Raw genomic sequence first — 23,560 nt, forward strand, 5'->3', positions numbered from 1 at the left:
GAATCGCACTACTGAATTAAGATAAAATATTAGCCAGAACATCAAATTTCGCTATTTGTTTAGGCTTTGGAATTAAGTGCTGCAATTCAGATAAATTCATTGACAATATGCGAGAAATTTTAGGTATACAAATTTTCAATAAATAGTACCAAAATTCACATTAAACAATGACTTCTTCAGAGAGCAGAGCCAATTTTAACAATTCCTTCTGCAGCTTCACCAAGAAGACCATTAAATAATGTGAAAGTTCAAGCCCTCCTATTGATACCCTCTTTTTATTTATTTCTCAGGCCATATTTTTACCGCTGTTACTGTTGCTGTATTGGCATAGATATTTCTTGTTTTTCGTGTTTGTCCAAAGTCCACAAGCCCAAAGCCTCAGTCTCAACCACCTGCATTAGTTTGGTTATTGACGATAGTTTTTGTTGTTATTGCGGTATATTCGTGTTGGCATGTGCCCTTCTACTCCCCTGCTAGCCGTTCAGTTTACAGGGGCATCTTTGTTTCCTTTGCGCGTGTATCGCATCGGTTCTGTTGCCGCGGGTGTGGTAGGTTTACGCTAACTGGTACATCTCCACTTGTGCGTGCTTGCCCGCGTGTGGCGAGCCAATTTTCCGCATGTTCCACTCATAATTATTAACAGTGTCACCGAATTATTGCGTACGACGACACTGCGAAGATAACGTGGCAACTAAAGGTTCCAGTCCATCCACCCACCCACCCACTCGTTGACTCCGCAAGTGCACCACTACTCTGCATTGCCCCTGGCACTGCGTTAGCAAACCAAACCCACTGCATTTCGTTGTAGAAAAGCCACACGCAGACTTTCGAAATTTATTCATCAACCTAATAAAAATCCGTGTAAGTGCCAATGAAATGTGATGTTGTTGTTGCTGCTCTAACTCGTCCTGCGCATTCTCGCTGAGCATGTCTTTTTCCCCATGGAGGCTGTTGTTGCTTTATGATTGCTGCTTTATGGTTTTACCTAGGTATTCGCCTCGCTATTGTTATTGTTGTAACTGCCCTGTGTTTATGTGATCCTTCAACTCGGCTGGTATTTTGCGGCCTTAGATATGTCGAGGGCATTTAAGTGGCCAGCAGCATTGTGGCCGTCACATTCCATCTAGGGGTGTCAACGCACGTTTTGCATAAAGACAATTTTCGTGGCGTTATAATTGTCGATGGCTTTTGAAAACTAGGAAACTGTCGATGGTATTGAAAAGTATCGACAATACTAATAATTTTGTATCTGTAGTGTCCCGGATGGCCGACATTCCCGCCTAAAAGATCTTTTATGTCCGAAACTATCGCTGGTATTTAAATATATCTTCATCATTGGCTTCATCATCGGCAGCCGCCGTAGCCAAATGGGCCATTCAGAATTCGGAGAGAACGTAGGTTCGAGTCTCGGTGAAACACCAATTCAAGAAAAAGTGTTTTCCAATAGCGGTCGCCCCTCGGCAGGCAATGACAAGCCTCAGACTGTATTTCTGCCATGAAAAAGCTCCTCATAAAAATATCTCCCGTTCGGAGTCGGCTTGAAACTGAAGTTTCCTCCATTTGTAAAACAACATCAAGATGCACTCAGAGAAGGAGGAGGAGTTCTGCCAAACTCCCAAAAATAGTGTAAGCACCAATTATATACTACTGTGGGCAAAAAGTAATTTGGTTGTAAAATGGAAAATCTTTATTTATTCTTGTAAATCAATTTCATCCCCTTCAAAATAATCCCCTCTCGATGAAATACACTTATGCCAAAGATTTTTCAATCCCCAAAACATGCCAAATAGTCCATTTCCGGTATAGCCATCAGCACCTTCTTCGATTCAGCTTTTATCTCCTCAATCGACTCGAAACGCGTTCCCCGGAGTGGTCTCTTGAGTTTTGGGAATAGCCAGAAGTCACACGGAGCCAAATCAAGTGAATACGGTGGTTGCGGAACGATATGCGTGGAATTTTTGGCGAAATGGTCACGGAGAACGAGTGTAGTGTGAGACGGTGCATTGTCGTGATGCAAAAACCAAGAGTTGTTGGCCCATAATTCTGGTCTTTTTAGACGAATTCCTTCACGTAAACGACGCGTAACGCTCAAATAATATTCCTTATTAACAGTTTGGCCAGGTGGAAGGAATTCATAGTGCACCACACCACGAAAATCGAAAAAAACTGTCATCATGACCTTTATTTTTGAACGACTTTGACGTGCTCTTTTCGGTCTGGCATCGCCTTTAGCTCGATATTCGCTTGATTGGTCGGTTGTTTCAGAGTCGTAAGCATAAATCCAAGTCTCATCTCCCGTAATGATGCATTTGAGCTTGTCCTGATAGTCTGAAAGCATTGCTTCACGCACATCAACGCGACGACTTTTTTCCAAGAAATTCAGAGTTTTCGGTACCAAACGAGATTTGACTTTTCGTAGGCCCAAATGGTCTTTTAAAATGGTTTTCACAGATCCTTCTGATATTCCGATCATATCAGTAAGGTCTTTAACAGTCAACCGACGATTTTTGAGCACTAACTCCTTCACTTTATTGACGTGTTGGTCATCTGCTGACGTCGATGGTTGTCCGGAGCGCTCCAAGTCATCAGCACGTTCTCTTTGAAGTCTTTGTACCACTTATAAACATTTTTCTGCGACATGGTCGAATCACCAAATGCCTTCTGCATGCTAAACGTTTCCGCAGTCGAAATTTCATTCCGCAAACAAAATTTGATGGCACTTCTCTGCTCAATCAAATCAGACATTGTAAAAATCGAAAAATGCACTCTTGGTCGTTTGGTAAACACAAGCGTAAATATATTACTGATAATGACATTCACATGAAAGTTGACCCAGATGTTATTAACAGTGCTGCCACCTCATGAAAAAAATAACTAGAGCGAAATTTTAATCCCGCAAACTTTGACAAATAAATTCACCGTACTTTTTGCCCACAGTAGTATATATATATAAGAAACGCGCCACTTACATTTCAGCCAACTATCAGTATTTGGTGGTTTTGCAATAGATATTCGATAGAGCATGTGAACAATTGTTTTAAGTTCAAGAGGAAATATTGTAGCTCATGAACATTTTAGTGAAGTGGAATAAACTTACATTTTTCGAGCCCCGAAATCTTCATTAATATTGAAATAAAATTTTTGCTGCTCTTATTTTTAAAAACAGCTTAGAAAAGTAATCAGCACACTGATTGTTTTAAGAAGAACGCAACTTGCTATTCATTTTCGTAAATTAAAACCAACTGAAGAAGTAAAGGGAATCAAATTTGTAAATGTGAGAAGCGGCCTGGGTGACCCTAATTAGCTGTAATTTCACTTGACACTCAAACGCACTACTTACTTACTTTCACTTTCAGGAGATGGAGGGTTTTTTCGACATCATTAAATTGTACATAATAAGCTAATTTGACTGCGCTCTTATACTGAGCTCATCTGCTCTATGTTGGTGGTGTGCGCGTGCACCAAGGCGTATACTTAATATTAAGTGGAATATGGAAAGACTTTATGCGCTTACATTATAAGTAAATAACATACCCATTAAAAGTCAACAAAGATTATTTTTCTCCATAAAGTCGAAATGTAGTGCGATGGCCTAATGAATTATCTGAAGCTTAGGCTTGTCCACAATAATGAAAGTAAATTGGTCCAACTTTACCGCGTGGCTTCTTATCTACTTTTAGTACCGAATTAACATAGCAATGAATTTCGTGGTAGATGCGCCATTCCAACTATAAGCTGAGAGTGTCCTATTACTTGTTTATTCGTGCATGAAATCTTCGCAATTAGTATGCTTTAGATAAATCTGGGGAAACCTAAAGCTAAAATGACCAAATAATTTGTAAATTTGTATTGAGTTTAGTTATAAACATTAACCTGAGGCTAAAAGCCTTGGTGATTTGTATGTTAGTTGAAAGGTTATTAATTTTTTCGCATCAACTCCCAGGATGTTTGGTAATGGTGTTATTTAAAACAGCCAAATGCTTACAAGCAACTCATAAGATTTTACTGCCACTACCTTAGACTTTAGAATAGAATTTAAGGTAAAGTTCCGAACGCGAAAGGATTGGAGTTTGAATTCAGTAGTCAAAGAAAATACAACTGCATTTTTTACTGATCGATCCCAGATGGATTGCGGTGTCAGCGCCGGTGCATATTCGAAAGAACTCAAAACTTCAAAATTCTTTTCTCCTGAGGAATTGGAATAGTAAATTTCAAGCAGCAGTACGCAGGATAAGGGAAGCTTGGAGGATAATTAGGAACCATCCACGACAACTATCAGAAATATGTTTTTTTCCAGATAGTCAAGCAGCACTCTTAGGTTTAAAGTCACCCATAACCAATTCAAAAATCGTCAGACAATGCAAAGAACAACTTACGGCTTTAGTGCCCACGACAGACTGGGTACATACGAGCATAGAAGGAAATGAGAAAACTGATGAACTGGCAGGACAGGGTCATCCCATAACGAATCCGAAGCGGTAACAATAGGCTGTCTCCAAGGCATGCGCAAAGGCTAAGGAAGCAAGCCGTTGATAGATTGGTTAACACGGATATATACAAAATAACTAAACAAACGTGGCCCATTTTCAACAAATTCAGAACTGATGAGTTGATAAGAAAGCCATGAGCAGGCGTACTTAGAATTACGATAAAAATAACCAGCTACTGGCCTTGAAGAGACCATACCAGGAAGATGGGGTGCTGTACAACAATCGATGTAGAAGCTCCAATTTGGAAGAAACTAGGGAAACAGTGCCCAAGTCTGAGTGCTCTCTGACATAGCATGTGAAGGCGATTCTCGTTGGTTAACTCGAAAGAAATGGCAGTAAAGGAAATAAAGAGTTTTCCAATAAGAGGTGTTATTTTAATATTCAAAGAAAAATGCTATTTTTAGTATAAATTATCGGATGTTTGTCTCATTATAAAGAGGAAGCTATGCCGTTAATAGTGGAAAATAACATCAGGCAAATAACCACCACGATCACGCTTACAGGACAATATCCTTTTCATGAAATTTCCCATAACCGAATTGCAAAGTGGCTGCCCTATGTCCACGATAGCCTCACGAGTTCCATCTTTGAGGTGTTGAATCGACCCTGGGCTGTTGGCGTAGAACTTCTTTTTCACGTGGCCTCAAACAAAAAAGTCACAAGGTGTTAAATCACAACATTTCGATGACCAATTGTGATCACCTCTTCGAAAGATAACTCGGTCCGGAAACTTTTCTCGTAAAAGATCAATGGTTTCGTTGATTGTGTGGCATGTAGCGCCGTCTTGTTGAAAATAAACGTTGCTCAAATTAATACCATCCTATTCCGGCCATAAAAAACCATTAAGCAGCTCTCGATAGCGCAATCCACTTACCTGTAACATCTGTTATTGGAAAACCCTTGGCATACTCAAAGTCACATCAATAAGGTACGACTAAAAGGTTCACTTCAAGAAGTTCGAAAATACAGTGGTTCTGCAAAGAGAATATCAAAATGGCATCTTTTGTGCTAATTGGGTCTAGACTGTGTCAATCAGACAACACCTTCACCACCATTGAAATTCCCAACTTAAGCGACAATTTGAAAAATGATATACTTTACAAACTTCGTATGCCAGCCGGTATGTCCTCGATATATTGACACGATATAATACGGAACTGCTTTTTAAGTTTTTTATAATAGGTCTATTTATAAGTTCGTGCGGTTTTACAACAGATGGCGTAACTTGATTATTATTCCATCGATCCACATTTCCAAACATTCATTGGAGAGCTACTGTCGTAAGGCACAAACGTCAGTATAAGTTTTTTATTTGAAGCGTAAACAACAATATTTTTACCACACTTGAAAATGTCGAATTTCGTGCCAAATAATGTGTTTTTGCGGGGAATTCTTCTTCATTATTTTAATATGAAGAAAAAAGCAGCCGAAAGTCATCGTATCTTGGTGGAAGTTTATGGTGAGCATGCTCTATCTGAGCGAACGTGCCAGAAGTGGTTTGCACGTTTTAAAAGTGGTGATTTTGGCTTGGAAGACGAAGAACGCGAGGGTGCGCCGCCAAAGTTCATGGATACCGAATTGGAGGAATTGCTCGATCAAGATCCGGCTCAAACGCAAGAAGAGGTTGCAAAAACTTTGGGAGTTGATCAATCAACCATTTCCAAACGTTTAAAAGCCATGGGAATGATCCGAAAGGTAGGCCATTGGGTGCCGTATGAATTGAAGCCAAGAGACGTTGAACGCCGTTTTATGGCATGCGAACAACTGCTTCAACGGCACAAAAGAAAGGGTTTTTTGCATCGAATTGTGACTGGCGATGAAAAGTGGGTCCATTACGACAATCCAAAACGTCGGGCAACGTATGGATACCCTGGCCATGCTTCAACATCGACGTCGGCGCAGAATATTCATGGCCTGAAGGTTATGCTGTGTATCTGGTGGGACCAGCTGGGTGTTGTGTATTATGAGCTACTGAAACCGAATGAAACGATTACGGGGGATGTCTACCGACGACAATTGATGCGTTTGAGCCGAGCACTGCGAGAAAAACGGCCGCAATACGCCGATAGACACGACAAAGTTATTTTGCAACATGACAATGCTCGGCCACATGTTGCACAAGTGGTCAAAACATACTTAGAAACGCTCAAATGGGATGTCCTACCCCACCCGCCGTATAGTCCAGACCTTGCGCCATCCGATTACTATCTCTTCCGATCGATGCAACATGGCCTGGCTGACCAGCACTTCCGTAATTACGATGAAGTCAAAAAATGGATCGATTCGTGGATTGCGGCAAAACCGACCGAATTTTTCACAAAGGGAATCCGTGAATTGCCAGAAAGATGGGAAAAAGTAGTAGTAAGCGATGGACAATATTTTGAATATTAAATTTGTAACCATTTTACGTCAATAAAGTTTCAAATTTCGAAAAAAAACCGCACGAACTTATTCATAGTCCTATTAATGGTGTAGCAACTCAAAATTGGCTCTTTAAAAGCGACTAAATATCATAGAATATTATATTCTATTAACTTTTTGAGGTGTGTCTGGAGAACTAAAATAAATTTTAAACAGATTTCAAAGATTTTAAGCTTTATTTTTGCAACTTTTTTAACTGCATTACTAAAGTTTAATGATAGATGCTTTCCATTTCAATTCAACCGGGCTATTCGGGTCATGTTCTTCGATTTCGATGTAACTGAAATATGTTGCTCTCTGGTCAAAATAATGAGGCACGTATTTTTTTGTTCGCCCGAGAAAAATTTTTTTCAAGAGTTATCGGCAATTTTGTTTTTCGGCTCAAACTCGATTTTTTTTAATTATATAAGAAAATTTGTTTTTTAAATGCCCATAACTTAGTCAAAAATGAACCGATTTTAATAATTCTGGGCTCAAAATGATCGTAATTACTTACACGAACGACTCCATGTAGAAACAATTGCAAAAAAGTAGTTCAAAATTTTTTATTTAGCGAAAAAGAAAAAACATTGAAATTTTTTCTAAATTCAATATTTCAAAAAGTGTATTTTTTTTGTTTATAACTTTTTCCAAATCAAAAGGACATCTGAAACTTTAATTGAGCTGAGTGCCTAGTAGCTAAAATGAGTTGTTTTTGAGTAATGAATTTTTGAGTAAAAACCCTGTTTCGCACTTTTTGTTTTTTGCAAAATAAAACATTTTCAACTACTTTTTTGCAATTGTTTCTGCACGAAGTCACTCGTGTAAGTAATTACGATTATTTTGAACCCAAAATCATTCAAAGCGGCTTTTTTTTGACTAAGTTATGAGTAATTAAAAAAAAATTTCTTATATAGATTATTTCCATTTCAATTCAAAAGGGCTATTCGGGACATGTTCTTCGATTTCGATGTAACTGAAATATGTTGCTCTCTGGTCAAAATAATGAGACACGTATTTTTTTGTACGTCCGAAAAAATTTTTTTTCAAGCTTTATCGGCAATTTTGTTTTTCGGCTCAAAATCGATTTTTTTTTTAATAATATAAGAAAATTTTGTGCTCATAAAAAATTTTCAACTACTTTTTTGCAATTGTTTCTACATGGAGTCGTTCGTGTAAGTAATTACGATCATTTTGAGCCCAGAATTATTAAAATCGGTTCATTTTTGACTAAGTTATGGGCATTTAAAAAACAAATTTTCTTATATAATTAAAAAAAATCGAGTTTGAGCCGAAAAACAAAATTGCCGATAACTCTTGAAAAAAATTTTTCTCGGGCGAACAAAAAAATACGTGTCTCATTATTTTGACCAGAGAGCAACATATTTCAGTTACATCGAAATCGAAGAACATGACCCGAATAGCCCGGTTGAATTGAAATGGAAAGCATCGATAACGATTTTAGTGATATTAATAACAATAATATAAATAATAAATGCTAAAGACCAACACCACTCATCACTCACAATGCGAGCTCATCAATGTCATTTAGTGGCACCAAATATATTACATCAACACTAAAACGCGGCTTAATTTAGAATAAGCGTTAAGAAGGCAATGAAAGCACTTTGAAATAATATTTTTTGTTCGTACATAATTTTGCTAATTGAATTTAGCATTTCTTCAAATGTTAATAGTGTTTGGGGCACCGCCCAACGAACGATTAAGCAAACAATATTTATAGATTAATTATATAACTATATCAAAATTTCGGCCTTAAATTATTAAAAAAAAATTGTTTATCGGTGAGAAAAAATCTTCGATTAAATACTAAAAAATATGTTTAAGAAGCTCGTATTAAAATTTGAGATTAATCGGTTTAGCCGTTTTCGAGTAATGTTGGTCACCGATGTTGGTCAAATTTGAAGAGGGCTTTACATAGAATAAAATACCTTTTTTTTAACTTACATGGAATCGTCTATTCCAGGACCATATAATACACCCTCCGCCGCTTTGGCAGCTTCTAATATCTCGAGCTGATGTTGTTTGCGGGCCATTCTTCCACCTCGGGTGCTAGCACGCGCTCTGAGATCGGAAATGTTCACGCGCTGCTCATCTTCTTTTTCAGCATTTGAATACGCATTGGGCCCAAGTGTAATTCCTATTGCCAGCGGCACCATGAGTTTCCGGCCTTCTGCTTTCAAGCACTCTGAAACACCTTTCCAAACGTGCGTGTAACTTCGAAAATATTCACCGGATCGATGTGTGTATTCTTAAATGTATGTATAATATATTAAGAAGAAAAAAAAAAAATAAAATCAAATCGATTTTTTGAAAATTCTAACTTATGTCGTTTTTCGGAAAAATATCCAATAATATTCATCTCAAATAAATTTCTTACATCGTCAAGCACCAATAACAAAGCTCTTAAGATTTCCCCTATTTAGATCATCGACACCTTTCAGAATGTGTGGAATTTCAGATTGGACCCAAAAACTGCGTGTCGATAAAATTTAAATATGGGACATCTTTCTAGAAAATGCTAGATTGTTTCAATTTATTTAAGTTGGGGATGGAGGTGTTTTTCTTGTACAGCCCATTTAGCATGATGCAGCCACTTTTAGTTTTAAAAATCTGTGAAATTCTGTTCCAATTCAAATCGTCTCTAAAGTAATTATGTCCTGTAGTATGATCTAAAAGCTTATTTATCCTTAGTACTGTTCATTACACGTGGCCACATTTTTTTGTTTTGTTTGTTTGCTGTTTTAATGCTACTTAACATTATTTTGCATTTCTCATTCCCCATTCTTGTGACATTTTCCATATCATCCCATCTTAAGTCATAAGCATTTCCTATTTTATTGAGTTCTCTAACCCGGAAAATTTTTGGTTTTAAAACCGAATTTGAAACATAATTGGGCATAGCGCACTAAATAGATAATTAATGCAGTAGGCAAATAGTTAAATCCCTGAAAAATAGGGATAACGTCATAGTCCAAAATACCCAGTCCTGATGGGACAGAATATGAGGTAGTCTTTCATTCTTATATTCGAATAATGTCTTATGTTTATATTTCAAGTGTGGTGCTTCAAGCGGAAATAAACGCTATTTATGAAGCCCTAAAATGGTTAGAGATAAACAGAATATCATCAACAGATATCTGCATTCTATCAGACGGCCAAGCTGCCCTACGAGCCCTGGACGCATTCAAAATAACATCAAGAAGTATCTTACATTGTCGTCAATCTCTTAATGAGATGGCCAAACAATATCGTATCATCTTATGCTGGATGCCAGGCCACAGAGATATACCAAAGAACTGTAGGGCAGACCAACTTGCAAGAGAAGGTACCTGTATGCCACACATAAGTAATTTTATGGGGGTACCTCTCACAACTTGTAAGCTTCTTATTAAGGACGCACTAATCAGTTCTACAAATCAAAGATGGATTAGCGTTAACACCTGTGAAATTGCTAGGCAAACATGGCCAAGGCTAAATCTACGTCTGTCCAAGAATATTATAAAATTGAGTAGACTTCAAATTAGGACCTTAGGAGAGGCCCTCACAGGGCATTGTCTCATAGGAAATCATGCAAGCAGATTAGACGTTTACATGCATGATTTCTGTCGTAGCTGCAGAAATGAGGAGGAGTTGGAAACAATTCAACACCTTTTTTACACATGGCCAGTGCTAGCCAGATGCAGGAACCGATATTTGAGATACTAATTCTTCATGAATATAGATAATCTATACACTTTAGGTATCAACAACCTTTTACGATTTCTCAAAAGCTCAGGATGGTTCAATATGGAAAGGGAAATGTAGCCTAGCCACTGTGGCTCACATCGGACCCATTTCGCGGTCTAAGTGGCATCGCTGACTCTATGTGCGATGCTGCTGCCAAATCTAACCTAACCTAAGAGTAGAGCTAGATTATAAATGTGCTCTTCTGTAGCCCTTCTATTAACAGTAGTCACCTCAAAAATGTTAAACGACTGCCTGAACCTTCTTAATACAATAAAGAACTTCTACAGTGTTATTTGTTTGAGGATATTTGGGAAATGAAATAGTTGATCACTTAACTAAAAAAGGTGCAAACACATTAACGAATTTCTCAGCAAGTGGCAAGAAAATAAATTCATTGACCACTGGCGAGATTCTATCGGTCAGCGACAGGAGAAACAATTTCTAAAGTCGGACAGAAGAATTTCTGATAAGTTACTTTCACTCAGCAGAGTAGACTTAAGACTTTTAACTGGTTACTTTACAAGTCACAGTAGATATCACTTAAACAAAATAGGTCTCTCTGAGACCATCTTCTGTCGATTATGTTATATGGACACTGAAAATTCCGAATGCATTCCTTGTAAATGCCCTGCGCTTGGCAAAAAGGCTACGCCAACTTGATGGTACGGCCGTGCATTCATATAAATTGTGGCACAATAAGCCCCAGAATGCGCTAAGTTACTGAAAAAACCTTCAAATACAGGGTACTTCAGCAGGTTTTGCGCAATAGATCTGTTTTGGGCACAGTGCGCACTAGCCTAATAATAATAAAAATAATAATAATAAAGGACTTCGCACTATTTTGTCATTTAAAACAAACATTGCATTTTAACCCTCGTTTAAAAATATAAAAAAATATATTTAAAAAAATATTAAAAATGAGTTTGCTTAATATTTTATTCAATCTGCCAACATTTTTGTACTGCAAATTAATTCAGTATTGATTAGAATTGAACTTTCGCATTTCACTTATCGTCTTTTGCTTTCAATACTAAGTAATACTGGTAATACTTTCAATTTTAATAGTAATTTTAAAAGATTCAAAGTTAATTACGTATTCGGATAAGCTAGGGAGTGGTCAGTTTTGTCAATAGTTCAAGAAGCAGTAATTTTTCCACTACCAGCTTAGGCCTCCATCAGTCAAATGCTCCGCGGCTTTTAGCACACATTAAGGCAGGCGACTATTCAGGTTAACTGGTCGGCTGGTGGGGGGGAATGGCAGCCACTTAATTCTACTCATTCAATTGCCCTTAGAAAAGGACTACAATTAATTTATATTCACTTTTATCTTGTCATAGGTTCGACATTAAATGCCATCGAGAGCACAGCAGGGACGGCAACGAAAGTGGTGGCGAGTTCACTAATACCAACAGTGTCAGCAAGAGCAATAAAAGCAATTCCGATAGTAAAAACAAAAAATGTTACTAGCACATTAAAGGAGAATATAGCAAGTCGAGAAACTGCTACGGGAGTAGCATCGTCACCGTTGAATTCTCATAAAGCGACGACGGTGCTGAGGACGCATTCAATTAGCCCAACTGAAGGTGGTGGGTTAGTGGTAGAGGCAGAAGTTACAGCTAAGTCATCAATAACAAGATCAACAAAGGACGAGCCGCTAAAGGACGAAGTCGTGGCAGAAAGTGCTCGAGGATACGTGGTTAGGACGGCAGAAGGGGTAAAGGGGGCAGTAGCCGCTGCTGATTACAAATTTGCCGCTGAGTTTTCTACTACACAAATTACAAGAACAACTGCAAAGGCATTACAAGCAGAATTCACAGAAAGCGATGTGACAACAGCAGCCGCACCCAAAGCATTCAGCGGAAGTTCAGTGCAATCAACAACAAAAGTTGATGTGACAACAAAGCGAACAAAAGCATCATTAAGTCGCACAGTGACAGCTGATAAGAAGGGTGGCCGGAGGGGCGCAGGTAGGAAAGGTGAGAAAGACGGAAACCGAGTTAACTCAATGGTGGCCAAGTCAACAACAGCATTCACACCAATAGTGGCAGCAGTGACCACAGAAACAACACCAACATCAAAAACTGACGCGGCCTTGGCTTCAACGACAAGCGAAGCCATAACAATAGAGTCGCTGTCAGCAGCAGCCGCTGCACAACTGGTTGCAACATTGTTTCCGATAACAACGATAACAGACGAATACACGCACCGGAGTTATCTGCAAAGTGCTGCTGACAGCATGCGAGCCCATAGTCGGCAAAGCACTAATAGCAGCATATACAATTACGATATTGACAACAACAAAGGCCTCCTTAAAGCACAAGAAGGCTATAACAATTATGAAACTAACGACGATTCCAACATCGAGCACACCAGTAGCTCACATCTACAGCGACGACAGCCACAGCAGCAACAAACCCACCCTTTGCAGCGCCCAAAGATACGAAAAGGTGTGAGTGCCAGCAACAACAATAGCAAAATCTTCTCACCCAATGGCAATAACAATTACTTCAGTAGTGAAGAAGGCGCTGCTATCAGTATGCTGTCGATGCAGCAACAACAACCACTGCGCCAACTACGCCAGCAATACACCCGTCAAGTTCAACAGCAACCACACCATTCGGAAACAATGGCACCGCTGACACCATCACCAACGACAGCTGCCGTTGTGCCAGGCATTGATAACAATTTGATTATCAACGATATTTATTCTAAACAGAACGTGTCGAATTCGAACAAACCCACGGCACTGAAAATTAAGAAGAACGCACAGCAAACAATGCTATCATCTGCGCCCAGCTCTAATAGCGCGGTGCTATCAGCAGTGACGACGAAGGCTGTTTATGCAGCTGCCAGGGCGGAAGTTGCGGCAGTGGGGGGACGCGAGGAAGTAAACATCACTACCACCGCGTCGTCGTTTCCCACAGTGACAACAACAACAATTAGGTCAACCACTAGGCGTCCAAAGGCAACGACCACACCGCGACCAACTCCCTCCGTCGACGACTACCAGACAGTGATCAGTCAGGCGGGCACTCACGCCTATCTCCCGTGCAATGTAAGTTAAGATTTATAGAACACTACATTTTTTCTATGCACAACTTAAGCTAAGTAAGAGTTTTGGGATGAATTGGGTAATGGGATGAAAGGTGACCTGCTTCTACGAAAGCAGTTTCCTCAAAAGCGCTTGCGAAAAAATATGCCTTTTGATTTTTAAATGTTTATGGGTAACGAAAAACTCGGGCTCAAAAATTATTGAAAAATGAAAAAAGTTATTAAATAATAAAAAATTGCACTGGTCAACAAAATTGCAACTTTTGTCTGATGATTGAGGTGCATCACTTGAAGTTTACTAATTTGACGTCGCTGATACTGAATATAGGTTAGGTTAAGTTGGTATGGTTGCCCAAGGAATGAGCACACTTGGACGAGGAAAAACGGATTCGTCCTTTGTGATACCATTATGAAGGAGGTGAGGTGTGAGAGGAAGACCGATGGGATACAGGGAGAGGGCGGGGAAAGGTGATGCTGGGATGGTTAGGAGGGTGGGTTAGAGTGTGTGGATTAGGAACGATGAGTGTACTGCGTTTGCGTCAACCGCTTTGTGCTACTGATGAAATTCATCAGATTTTTAATGTCAGCGCCTGCTATATCAGCAGGCGCAGCAAAGAAGTAAGAGCCAAGATACCTAGATCTTAGCCCCGCCAGAACAGAGCAGCTAAGGAGTAGGGGCTGAGATGATTCCACCTCATCCTCCATACATCCATCGCAGACCGCAGGTAGTCAGGGGGATCCCAATTCTCTCCTTTCGAGGGGAGATCACCTCACATGTCCCTTGTCTGGCCAGCTCATCCGCCTCGCAGTAGCCCGCAATGTCTCTGTGACGAGAAACCCAGATGAGGCTAATGTCAAAGAATTCGGACGCAGTCGAAAGTGAGGTCTAGCACTCCCTAACCAGTTTCGAATGCAGCGTAACTGTCCGAGGGCCCTTATTGCCGCTTGGCTGTCGGAGTAAATATTTACTTTCCTGACTGTTAGTACGCATATGAGCAGCCAATCAACTGCCTCTTTGATAGCGGCTACCTCTGCCTGGAACAGACTGCAGTGGTCCGGTAAACTGAATTTGAATCTGATGGAGAGCTCCTCGCAGAAAACTCCTCCGCCAACCTTTCCTTCCAACATCGATCCATTCGTGAACAAGTTCACCAGAACCTGTCCCCAAGTGTAGCCCCCGGTCCACTCTTCCCTAGATGGAATATGAGTGGAGAAGGTTCCGGTTGGACTAAGCGAGGATATACACTGATCCGTTGACAGGGGGATGAACTCCAAGTTTCTAAGTATACTTGAGTGCCCATAAGTGAGGTTGAGCTTATAGCCCGAGCCCCTCAGTCTGGTTGCGGTATGTGAAGCAGCAATTCTGCCTGCGATGTCTAGGGGTACTATACCACATTTAACATTGCGTTGGGCGCCAGAGTAGCAGTCGTTCGAAGCGCCCCACTGATTCCAATGAGTGCCGACCTCTGAACTCTCTCTCCAGCTTCTTGACTAATGTCGTCCTCTCTAGTGAGTTCCACCAGACTATGACTCCATACAACAAAATAGGCTTTACAATAGTATTATATAGCCAAAAAACAACTCTAGGCGAAAGGCTCCATCTTTTGCCAATTACGCCCTTGCACCCATACAAGGCTATTGTTGTCTTCCTCACTCTTTTCTCAATATTGGACTTCCACGTAAGCTTGCTGTCAATGATAATACCTAGGAACCTCACCTTCTCAGAAAGCATCAGAGGAGCGCCCCCTAGTGAGGGAAGTTGAGCTCCGGGTATCTTATATTTCCTCGTAAATAAGACGAGCTCCGTCTTAAGAGGATCGACCGACAGGCCGCAATCCGTTGCCCATCTAACAACTGCGTTCAGATATCCCTGCATCAAGTTGTACAGAGTATCGACAAATTTTCCACTAACAATTAGTGCCAAGTCATGACTACTATATTATACTGAATATACCCTCAATTAATTTGTGACAGCTCTTGTGTACGGGATATAGCTTTCGTTAATAATTCATTGCTTTTTATTGTCTGTTTGCTAAAAAATTATAAAAAAAGGTTATATTATTATAATTTGACACGCCATCCTCAAGACTACTAGTAGTTTGTGTAAATGATCCGAATCATTTGCGGAGAGTAAAAACCGATTAAATGTGACAGCTATCGTAATAGAGGTTTACAAAAATTACTTTGGTCACCCGATGGAAATCAAAAATAAGCCTTAATAAGGATACCCCAAAAATGCATACAAAATATGCGTTGAATTTCTACGTTTGTGGACAAATAAGAAAACAAATAGATTTAGGTACGAAGTTACTATGGACTGGAAGGAACCCGTGAACCACCACAACGATTGTTTTTTTTTTTTTTTTTGTTTTTTATTAACGAACGAGGAACCCATTCTTAGGCAAATCAAACGCAAAAAGTGGCGATGGATAGGTCACACACTGAGAAAATCACCAGATAGCATCACGAGAATGGCACTGAACTGGAACCCACAAGGGAGGACGCGATCGGCCAAAAAACACTTCGAGAAGGTCGATGCTGCGCGAACTACCAGATGCCGACATCTCACGGGACGGTGCGGAAACAACAGCACAGAACCGTGTACGACTGAAGAGTCTTGTCGAGGCGCTATGCTCCCGAGAGGAGTGTAACCTAAAGAATTAGAATTCAGAATAATTATATTGAAGATCGTTTTAGCTCTATTATGTTGACACATAGACAAGTGAATGTATTGTTTTGTTGCTTACTTTTTTGAAAATTAAATCCTATGGTTGGCAAAAAAGTTTTGCGGTATTTTTATTGAATTTTCAATTGTTCATAAAATTGGTTATAATAATGCGATTTAAATCAAATATGCGCCGTTTTGTTCGATGACGAGTTCCCAACGAGATGCCAACTTCATAATGCCCCTCTTATAGAAGCTCGCTTCCCTATTGTCAAAAAACTCGGAGAGCCAATTTTCACAGGACTCTCTTGAGGACAACTTCCGACTACCAAGCTCGTTCGCCATGGACAGAAATAGGTGGTAATCACTTGGTGCGAGATCCGGACTATACAGTGGATGCAAAAGAACCTCCCATCCGAGCCCCCGGAGCTTCTGGCGCCTCACCAAAGATGTGTGTGGCCTGGCGTTGTCCTGATGGAAGACAATTCGGCCTCTGTTGATCAAAGATGGCCTCTTCTGTTGTTGCGATTCAGAAGCGATTCGCATGCATCCATACGGGCAAAAATGTTTTTTTGCGTCAAGTCGTGTGGCACCCATACATCGAGCTTCTTTTTGAATCCAAGCTTCTTCAAATGGTGTATAACGGTTTGATGACTCATGCCCAGCTCTTGGCCGATGCTACGGCTGCTACTATGCCGGTCTCTTTCGATCAATTCAGCGATTTTATCGCAATTTTCGACGACAGGCCTTCCGGACCGTGGCGCATCTTCGATCACCTCTGCACCAGAACGAAAACGTTGAAACCATCGTTGTGCGGTGGAAATGGAAACTGTATCGGGTCCACAAACTGCACAAATTTTATTGGCAGCATGAGATGCATTTTTGCCTTTATCGTAGTAGTACTGTAAAATATGCCGTATTTTCTCTTTATTTTGCTCCATGTTTGCGACGCTATAACTCACGAATGACTAAAAGCAAACAACAATTAATCAAACACGTGTTAGCACGTGAAAAGAGCTTTCCAAAAAGCTCTAGCGTGAACCGATGCGACGAATACAACTAGAACTACGCGCTTGCAAAGACAAGCTTGCGGAAATACCGCAAGACTTTTTTGCCAACCTATATTTTCATCTGGGGATATTTCATAGGCTCACACGGTGATTTAAAGGTGTTAGATCATCCCAATCAGCCGATGTATTATTTATTTATCTGATCCTACACTATGTAATTAACGATGATGATCCATCAGAGACTATATTCATCAAAACTTGCCAAATATGTGGCCTTGCTGATGACCTGATCAGCCTCGCGAAAAATATGAATGTTCTAAAAGAAGTTTTCCAAGCACTTCCCAAATTCTTTGCCTTAAAGATCACTGAATGCAAAATGAAATACTTCGCAAGGCTTAACACGTTGAGAAAAGCTCCATACTTTGCAATTGGAAATTATAAACTTTGAAGCATAGATAAAATTACCTTTAATTAAATAATATTATTAAATTAATTAAATACCTACGACTGCTTCTCATTAGAACGGATGGTACAACGACTGCTATCCAAGACCGTGTGTAGCTGCGAAGAGAGCATATTTTGCCCACATTAAACTGTTAAGAAGATTGAAGAACGAAAACCAAAATATACGAAACACTGATTGGACCAGTGGCAAAATATGAATGTGAAGCGTGGACACTGAAAGCAGATACAATTCCACAATTACGCACATTGGAAAGAAGAATACTGGGTCCAGTACTAGAAGAAAAGGGTCCCTATCGAATCAGTTATAAAAACGAGCTAGAGAAATTCCGACAAGGTGAAAACGTCGTGCAGTTTGTTAAATCGCAGTGCATCTGATGGCTAGGACACGTTTGCAGAATACCAGATGAAATAGTACCTCGCAAAGTTTTGGATGCACGTATGTATGGTGAAGGGGCCGACCGCGCCAAAGATCGCTAGACGACGTTGAGGATGATTTAAGAAGCATAGGAACAACTATTTACCGCAGTACGGTTATAGACCAAGATGAATGAAGAAAAATTGTGAAGGAATCTAAAGCTCGCACCAAGCTGGAGTGCTATGCATGATAATGATGATGATATCAGCCCAAAATGAAGCAAAATAAAACAAATTCGATGCATTTTTCAGTGTCCCTATGACCAAGGTTAAGAAGCGGGCCCGGTGGCAAACAAATTGTGTGATGCTCATGGATCCAATACAGTGTCGAATGCAATAGCAAAGCGGTGGTTTCAACTATTCTGTTTTCTTTATATATATATGTATAAAGAAAACAAAATAATTGCCGCGTACACTTCTGTTAGGTGTTTGGCCAAGACCGTCCTCCAATTTGTGGCTTGCGTCTTGATACCACAAATGGAGAAACCTGCAGTTTTCAGCCGACTCCAAACAGCAGATTGTTTTTTTATCGAGGAGCTTTTCCATTGCCGAAATACACTCGGAGGTTTGTCATTGCCTACCGAAAGGCGACCGCTGTTAGAAAATACTTTTTTGATTTTGGTGTTTCATGCACGGACATTCGCACTTACGCACTCCCGTATGGAGACATGCACCAACCCATCCGGCTACGGCCGCCGATATACTCAAATATTATCTACTTTGAGTCGGACCAATATGTACGAAACTGAAGATAGGTAGGTAGGTTAAATGGTTGAAGTCCCCAAGTAGCATTAAAGCGCCGCATGATACCATTATGAGACCTCGAACAGGCAGATATTTATAGGCAGCCAGAGCGATTGATATAATAGAGAAGATTGATGGGATTTAGGTTGGCGCACTGCCACAGGCTGTCGAAGAAAGGAGTACCTCGTGACCTTAGTCGTCTAGCTGCCAAGCCCGGGCATTTACAGAGAAAGTGCTTAGCAGTCTCCTTCTCTGAAAGGTCCCTACAGCTTCGGCAATGGGGGTTAAATGGTAACCCTAGCTTTTCCGTGTGTGTGCCGATCGTCCGGTGACCGGTAAACACAGCTACGAGTTTGGAAATTGAATGGCGAGGAGTCCAAAGGACTTTCTGGGTCCTCCGTTTATTGTAATGGGGCCAAAGGGTTTCCGAAATAGCACATGAAGAAATTGAGCTCCATCTTTTCTGCGCTTTCCTGAGAAATAATTTGTGCAGTTCCCCTTTAACAACTGTTAGGGCAATGCCGATGTCCGGGTAGGAGGTCTCTAAGGCCAATTCAGCCCCCTTCCTGGCACGATTCGCAAAAAAAATTTGATACATATCAAGTAATCGCAAATATGATAATTTCATTATTGAAATATAGGGCTCATTTTTGGGCTCATTTTTCCATATTTTTCAACATGTTTTCCTTTTGAATAGATCTAATTATTTTTATATTGTATTAAGTAAAAGGAAAGATTCAATGCCAAATTGCTTACGTCTCAAAGACCCTTTAATGACTTTAGTAAAATATATATCAAAATAAGGGTTCGAAAAATGAACTATAGATCCATGGATTTCCCAAAAATATTTGGAGCAAATGTTGCAATACCCATAGGAATGGATTTTTTAATGCAGTTTCATTGCAAAAATAAAATAAAAATAGCGAAATTCCTCCTATCAATGCTGTCCTGTTGAACTCAAATTTTCAAGCAATACCTACCAGTGGGCGTCCGCAGTATGGTCACGACTTTGTGAATACATTTTTAATACAATACACGCATAACAGAAAGGGGAGTTTGCCATCATTCAAGAATTCCGTTTAAATGCAACAAACTTAAAACCGAGCAAGCCACACGAGCCACCAGCCCGCAACGGACAAAGAACAGTCAGCATCACATTTATGAACATTTGCAGTGAAAAACTGAAATACGAATGTTATTTTTCATATAGACTTTGTCTTTTATCCTTTCCATACAAACTTGACCACAGTTCACAAGTAAACTTATAGCTAAAAAATGATCCACTCGCTAGGCCAGAGGATTGCAGAGCTGTGAAAGATAGACTTGAGAAGGAATGAAATGAGCGACTGTCGGAAGTTGAGAAGTAAACTCGCTTACAGCCGTTGGTTATTGCAAACATACAAAAAAAACACTTGCTCTGCGTTGTGTGTGTGTATGAGTGCGGTTATTTGGTTGGTTGCCGACGTCAGTCAGTGTATTTACAGTATCAATTTCCCTGACTGCACGCCACACTGACCCAAATCCGGAGCATACAAAAGGACCTGCTGCCCGCACCACACCGTACGTTTTATGCCCTCACACATACACACAAATTCACAGGGACTGCTGAAAATGCATGCGTTCATGTTTTACTCGTAAACATGCACAAAGATTTTAGTTGGAATTTTGTGCGCGGCACGCTTTGATGCACAGCCAATGCCATGCTGCCGAGCTCTGTAGCTTGCAGTTCGTTGTAATATTCGCAACCACCATTTAAGAGCGCTTTCTTGCTTTCTTGCATTTTTGTATTATTTAATATTTTATTTTTGTTGCACGCCACCACTTGCAACCACTCACATACTCGGTCGGCTTTCGTTTTCATTTGCGAGCCGCACATTTTGCTCTTTTAATTATAATTCACTGCTTTGCGCTTAAAAGGAAAATTGTATTAGTTCAAGCGCCGACCCTTACACCCTTTACACGCCTTTACACCCAAAATTAAAAGTTTAGTCGGAGTAATTAAGCGCTTGTAACTGCCTCCTTCCGCTCGCTAATGCAAGTATTTGATATTGAGCGCGCGGTGTTTGCGTGTGTGTGTGTGTGGTGCTTGTGAGCTCACCTTTTACGCGTTAGCACCTGTGGATGTGCAAAATGGAGGACCTGAAAACGGTCGAGGCGAGATGAGGGTTTCGTCTTACGCGTATACAAGTCAAAGAATATTTCTTTTCGACAATTTTTTTTACAGTTTTTTTCGTTGTTTTTTAAGCTTTTTCTATGTGTCCGAAGAAGGGAAGCTGCATTCTTTTAAAATAACCGCAAGTAGCCATGGGAATAGAAGGGTTTGGGCCCTTTCAGTTAGGCGAAAACAAATGCGAAATGCGACGGTTGTTGTCGCTTTATTTTCGTAATCAAACCACTTTCCAATTAAAAGTTTTGTAAACGTTTTAGCAGAAAGCAGCAGAAGCCCAAAATCATAATAACTTAAGCGTTGCCATGAGAAATGGGAATAGTGGCAGAGCAGCGACTACGAAAATATGATATTAATTGCAGCGCGATATTCATGGATTGTACGACTCACTCGGGAATGCAGCGGCGCTAGATTGGAGCGGGAGATTGAAGACTGCTCTGCTGTAGCAAATAGCGCTTTCCTATTTCATTTTATCGCGTTTGCATTGCAAAATGAGATTCAAACGTCGCAAACTTTTAATTTCATTTACACTTTCGCCTGTCGGCTTCCTCTTCCGTTCCGCTCAGCTAACAGGATAAGCACGAAATACATAAAAAACAGAATATGCAAAGCATCAAGGAGCGTTAAGTTTTTAAAGTTTAGGTTTTCAAAGCTTTTTCATTACAGGCTCCGAGATATTCAGACGGATAGCAGAGCTGTATTGAGCGACATGCGTGAGATAGGTGAAAAGTGAGCTTCAATTACGTAACTAATTAAGTTTATTTTTGTTGTTGCTTCAGATTCAAAATTAACGTAGAAGTGGTATTTGCTCGAAAGAAAGGTGAATTCTTATTTTTCTTAAAAAAATTGTATTTATTAATTAACAGTTGCTTTGTCTTCCCATCAAATTCTCCACCCCGATATGCCAGAGTGGCTTTTCAATCCTCGAAATACTTCTGTTAAGCGCTTCTACGGGCTGATCCTTTCATGGATTTTTTCAGTGTTAGGAAAATCGTAGGCGGTCACGGTGTTGTTTTGAAAAAAAAGGATACAGATTCTTTCGCAAATTTATTTTTCTATGTAGAAGTAAAAACTCGTCTGTTAAAAATGAATTAAAAATGCAAATGGCTTATAATGAAAAAAAGCTTCGGCTTTTTTTAACAAATCTCGTATAAAAAGTTCGACGTCGCATCGTCCCTCCCACTAAAAATTAACCGTTCTAAATAGTACAGGGTGTCCGGTAGTGGAATTAAGTTTACAATTTAAATTTTCTCCCTAACTGCTGAGCGTAAGAGAGGGGAGAGACCACATTCGTTTTCTTACACGTGCAAGCTATGCAGTCGAGTTCCGCAGTATTTCAAGGCTAACGATTCATGTGCAACTGATCGTCGTAGATTTTGCTCCCGTTACAATATTTAATGTTTACGAAATCCCTCAAGTGAAGATTTGAGTCGCTCATCGGTGCGAGAGTTCCAGGCAACAACTTCAGTGGCTCAAGGAAATTATTCAACTCGCCGCTACAACTTAGCCCCATATCCGCGTCAGATCTGCGCAAGAGAGCGTCTATGCGGGGTCTTCCAAATACCATTGGACTGGAAATATTGAGGAAGGATCTTATAATCCATCACTTCAAAGTTCAAATCGTTCAAACGCTTACGCTTAATTGTTCCAATTTGCATAAAAATTTCTGCGAGGCAATGTTGGAGCGATTTCGTGTGGTAAACAGCGTCTTTTGGGGTGATGAAACACATTTTCATTTAAATGAAAAAAAATTACCGTTATTGGTCATCCAAAGAACAGAACCCACTTCACAGTTCCAAAGTGACGGTTTGGTATGCATTTTTAAGCGGTGGGATAATTAACAGTTTTTTGAAAATCGGCGAGGGCAAGCAGTTTCTGTTGACGTTATGAAAAAACATCCTGCCATCAATACGCACAGATGGTTTCAGCAAGCTGATGCTAAGAGAGACTATGGCGATACTGCGTGATTTCTTCCCTAACAAACGGATAAGCCGTTTTGGTGACGCATTCTAGCCACCCAGATCGCTCAGTCTTATCCATATAGTCTCAAAGGTAAAGTCTAGGAAACAGCAGTATACAAGGTGATGCCTAAAATAACCAAGACTGAGCTAAAATAGAACCTACAAGAGCTTTGTTCTGATAACCTTGAGTTTATTAATTCAAAATAGTCCCCTCTGGACTTGATAAACTATCCAAAAGCTTTCCGAAAGAGCGTTTCAGGTCATTGACCGGAATGTACTTCAGGATATCGGCACAAGCCTTTTGGAATGCCTCTACGGACGCAAAACGTTTTCCTTTCATGGCCAAATGCAATTTCCCGAATAGGTAGAAGTCACAGGGAGCCATATCAGGCGAATGCGATGAGTGGATGATGGTTAAATGCGATTTCTAGTCAAAAAATCAG

At 40.1% G+C, this 23,560-nt stretch overlaps 1 protein-coding gene across 1 annotated transcript in view; it reads left to right on the forward strand.

Annotated features, from left to right (window-relative positions):
- LOC128864392 (mucin-5AC) overlaps positions 1 to 23,560 on the forward strand; it is a 72,353-nt gene that overhangs the window by 15,414 nt on the left and 33,379 nt on the right. The window contains exon 2 of the mRNA XM_054104029.1: positions 11,978 to 13,695. Within this exon, the coding sequence (XP_053960004.1) occupies positions 11,978 to 13,695 (1,718 nt within the window). The remainder of the gene's footprint in view (positions 1 to 11,977; positions 13,696 to 23,560) is intronic.

The sequence above is a fragment of the Anastrepha ludens genome, chromosome 2 (assembly GCF_028408465.1).
Source record: "Anastrepha ludens isolate Willacy chromosome 2, idAnaLude1.1, whole genome shotgun sequence".
Taxonomy (NCBI): domain Eukaryota; kingdom Metazoa; phylum Arthropoda; class Insecta; order Diptera; family Tephritidae; genus Anastrepha; species Anastrepha ludens.